At 41.2% G+C, this 4,753-nt stretch overlaps 1 protein-coding gene across 1 annotated transcript; it reads left to right on the top strand.

Moving 5' to 3' along the window:
- The first annotated feature begins 311 nt into the window (after window positions 1–311).
- Window positions 312–3,862, top strand: LOC134448818 (E3 SUMO-protein ligase KIAA1586-like). The gene is made up of 5 exons (XM_063198477.1): window positions 312–384; window positions 932–1,030; window positions 1,193–1,291; window positions 1,615–1,719; window positions 1,977–3,862. Exons 1-5 carry the CDS (start codon window positions 312–314, stop codon window positions 3,860–3,862), a joined length of 2,262 nt encoding a protein of 753 aa, XP_063054547.1.
- Window positions 3,863–4,753: the final 891 nt, after the last annotated feature.

Raw genomic sequence — 4,753 nt, 5'->3', positions numbered from 1 at the left:
TCGCGTTTGCAGGGTACACTTTCCAGGGCTGTGACAGGTAGGCCTAAGTGTTTAGCCTAACAATAGCCTATGACTCAACCCCTCGTCTAACTTTCACGAACATCCTTATTATTATTATTATTATTATTATTATTATTATTATTTGAAAAGACTCTCCACTCCGTGCTTGAGGAAAACATGCCAATGAATTTCGCCCCCCCCGACCCCGAGCTCCCAGGTTAAACTTCTAGCTCCAGAACTAAAGCAACCGTAGTATTAGGCTACAGGAGCATTTCACGTTTCACCCAGGTTCTTCGTCAGGGACGACGAGGATGGCGAAGCGCAATGCACAGCAAGACCTTCGTAACTTTTTTAATAAGGTTGCCCGACCTAACGTTTCCGAAGGTAAGTTACGAGTCAAACATTTCATTCACGCTTTTTTTTAGACTTGTATTGCTACCAAGTTGCTCGTCTAGGTCGTGTTAATTGTGAACATAACACAATAATAACACAGGCTAGTTGTGCTGTAGTTTAGCTGTCGGTGCTCTCTCAACACTAGCAAGCTAATACCTGTTGCTATGATAGAGACTGTCAGTTATTTTAGTTACATTGAAATAACGCCCGTCATGTTGTTGTTGCCACTTGAATAAATGTAGGCTATCAGTTTAGCACGCCAGTGTGCACATCCTTTTCTTATAAAAAAGTAAACAAAACAGTAGGCTACTTTCAACAGTAGACTCTCTCCATCCATTGATAGCATGTTTCTGGCTAGCAAATAAAGTTGGTTCATTGTTTGGGCTTGACTTGCTGACCGTAACATTTTTTTATTGTCATAGATGACAGTGCTTGAAAATGAAACTCAAAATTTACCTATTTTTGTCATAGCTTTTAAAGGGCTGGTTTTGCATCTGAACTCTTCATATGGAACCATGCTGTTCATTGTTTTCTGTAGATGGCAGTGGCAGTCAGCAACAAGGTGCAAGGGGAGCTGGAGGTGACACTGCGATGGTGGACCAGCAGGAGCAAGCAGGAACTTCAAAAGCTGGAGAGGGTAGGCCCTATCTATCTGATTATTTTCTATTGTTTTTTGTTTTTGCATTTAGTATGGGAACATAAGGGAGGTAGGGCGACTGTGGGTAACTGGAGAAAGGCCTTTATACAGCAGCACTCCCATTTACCATTTGTGAACCATGCTATTCATTGTTTTCTGTAGATGGCAGTGGCAGTCAGCAACAAGGTGCAAGGGGAGCTGGAGGTGACACTGCGATGGTGGACCAGCAGGAGCAAGCAGGAACTTCAAAAGCTGGAGAGGGTATCTATCTGATTATTTTCTATTGGTTTTTGTTTTTGCATTTTGTATGGGAACATAAGGGAGGCAGGGCGACTGTGGGTAACTTAACTGGAGCAAGGTCTTTATACAGCAGTAGGCCTACCCATTTACCTGATGTATTTGTGTTACTGTATGTAACACATTGTGTTTATTGCCAGATGTTATATCATTTGTGTGTGTGTGTGTGTGTGTGTGTGTGTGTGTGTGTGTGTGTGTGTGTGTGTGTGTGTGTGTGTGTGTGTGTGCTCTACACACGTGTGCAACAGAACACGTCATGACTGACATGCCTATTCTCTCCTTGTTAGCTGATGACACAGACAAGTGCTCCTGGCCAGCCGTGTGGACTAAAAGTCAGGCGAGGGAATTTAAAGACAGGCATCCTTGGCTAGAATGGAGGGACAGAAAGTTAGGTAAATGTCAAGATGAGCAAGCTGTTTGTAAAAAAAAAGCACTGACTAAGAAAATTGTTTAATTCATGTTAATGTTTAAAAATACTGACAGTGTAGCTAGTACCTAAAGAGTGCTTGTAATTTTATTCTATTCATTTTGGAATTGGATATAACAGGTTTTTTTTAAATGATTCAGTGTAAATATCAACTCTTTCTGTAGATGTTATAGGTAAAAAAAAAAAACCTTGCTAATTAGTCATGCTTTTGTTCATTTCCAGGTTGTACTCTTTGTAGCTCCATTAAGTCAACTGGTGTCCACACTGAACAAGGAATGTTCATGTCGGAGGAGTGGGTACACTTTAAGATTCAGTCCTCAGGTTCAAACAGAGAAACATCTCTGACCTCAATAAGGAACAAGATTAAACGCCATGAGACATCAAAAGCACACAACATAGCCCAGGAGCTTAAAGAGAAGAGTAAGGATGATACAGTGGGAAATTTGGTGAGAGCTGGGTCAGATATTGTGCTGGCAGAGACAGATGCTATATTCAGAACGGCATACTACCTTGCGAAGATGAACCGACCCTTTACTGACCATGAGAGTCTCATAGAGCTTCAGGGGAAAAATGGTGCCAACATGGGAAGTAATCTACACTCACGATACAGTTCCACAAAAATAGTTGAACACATTGCAAAAGAAATGCAGAAAAAAATTGTCAACAGTATTGTGAAGTCATCGAGCAAGTTGTCCGTTCTCATTGATGAAGCTACATCTCTAAGCCACAAAGCTGCAATGATCATCAACTTGAAAGCCTCAGTGGATGGAACTACTCCTGAATTTATGTTCCTGGAGCTTGTTGAGCTGGAGAGCCAAAGGGCAGAACATATAGAGGAAGCTCTACTGAAATGTCTTAAGACTGTAGGCTTCACTGAAGACTGGCTTCAAAAAAATTGGGTTTCCTTTGTCTCTGATGGAGCCAGTGTCATGCTGGGCAAAAACTCTGGTGTTGCAACCAGGCTGACGGCAAGGTACCCAAACCTCTTTACATGGCACTGCATGAACCACCGCTTGGAACTGGCTGTAAATGATGTAGTGGAAGAAGTCCATGCAGTGAACCACTTCAAAATATTCCTGGACAAAATTTACTCTGTCTACAACCAATCCACTAAAAACTCACGGGAGCTACTGGAAGCAGCCCAAGAAGTGGGCTCAGAAGTGTTAAAAATTGGGAGAGTTTTAAATACACGATGGGTAGCCAGCAGTTTCCGCTCTGTAAAGGCTGTGTGGAGATCTTATGAAGCTCTCAATAAACATTTTGAAAATGCTGCAGCTGATCTCTCGAGAACAAGCAAAGAAAGACAAACGTACAGAGGCCTTGCTCGTCGAATGCAAAGTAAGGAATTCCTGACTGACCTCGGACTCATGTACGATGCACTTTCGGAACTCGCAAACCTGTCTCTGCAACTGCAGGCCCATTCAATCACGCTTTTGAGAGCACAGCAGCTCCTCAAACGTACAATAAGAGTCCTGGCCTCTTTCAAAGATTCTCCAGGAGAGAAGTTGGGGGAGGCACTGGCGGCCCAGGCTTCAGGACACTTTGGGTCAGTACCCTTGGAGTCCAATTCGAAGATGCAAGCAATAAATTCTAAACAATTTCTCCAAAGCCTCATAAACAACATGGAGAAGCGCCTTTCTTTTGATACTGAAATCCTGAATGACCTCAGTGTCCTGGATAAAAGCACCTGGCCCTCCAGCCCTGGCATACGCCATGGTGAGGCCCAAGTGAAGCGGCTCTGCAGGAGGTTCAAGCTCGTTGAAGAGCAAGCTCTTAATGGCCTCAGAGATTTTCTTGAGGACCCTGAGAGAGAGCCTGAAAGCCTCATGCCACTCATGCACTGCATGCAGACCATCCCTTGCAGTATTGCTGAATGTGAACGGGGCTTCAGCCTCATGAACAATAAATGTACAGACAAGAGAGCTACACTGTTGCTGTCGAACGTTAGCAACTTGATGATGATCAGCATCAATGGGCCTCCTCTCACACTTTTTGAACCAAGGCAGTATGTCACCACATGGCTGTATAGCCACCGCTCTGCTGCACATCCAAGGAGACGATGCACACCCCAAACACCAGAGTATAAGAACATCTGGAAAGCTCTTTAGGGCTGGAGGACTAACACAATGACTATTGAGGCTTTTCCTCCTTTCTTTAAAGCAAGAAGTTCACGTTTAGTTCAAAATATTAAGTGTTCTGCCAAATAGTTAATGATTTTATTTTTAATTTATAAATTAAATTGACATGTCGAAGACACACAACCTGTCTCATGATGTGATGGTGTTCTGCTACTTTAAAGAAATCACTCTGTTAGGCCTTGCTTTATGACCGATGAGGCTACAAAGATCAGGGGAGGATTGGGAAAAATTTCTCCACTTCATTTGCCAATTTTGCCAAAGCTGGCCCCATACCAAAAACATTTAAATAAATATATAAATAAATATACACTGTATATCATCACATGAACGGTTCTATATATTGTGCATTCTTTTTTCAATCACTTTTTTTGTACACATGTATTATTACAATTTTTATTACATTATTATGTTCAATTCTGGTTGAAATTTGCATTATCAAACTGTAACCTTTCACACTATTTATAACATAATCATTTTTATAGTGACTTTCAATTTGGATCAGTAATTGTTTCCCAAGTTCATGACCTTTACTTCACTGAAAGTACAAACTTCAGGTTTGCACAACAAAACTTAATTGGATTTTTCATTCAGGTGAATGTAAACACCAGTGGGTAAGCCATTATTCGTGACCAGGATCAGTTCCCAAATCTGACCACTAGATGGCAGTAGACACTAGGGAAACACTCCAGGAATCTATTGACATCCAAGAGCAGGTATAGGCCTATGCATTATATTGTATTATACTATTTTATATTGCACTATGCATTATATTATATTATATTATATTATATTATATTATATTATATTATATTATATTTATAATTATATGATAAGCACTGCAATGTCACATTTTACTCAAGG

This window comes from Engraulis encrasicolus, chromosome 5, assembly GCF_034702125.1.
Source record: "Engraulis encrasicolus isolate BLACKSEA-1 chromosome 5, IST_EnEncr_1.0, whole genome shotgun sequence".
NCBI lineage: Eukaryota > Metazoa > Chordata > Actinopteri > Clupeiformes > Engraulidae > Engraulis > Engraulis encrasicolus.
This window is presented reverse-complemented; position numbering and strand designations above follow the sequence as displayed.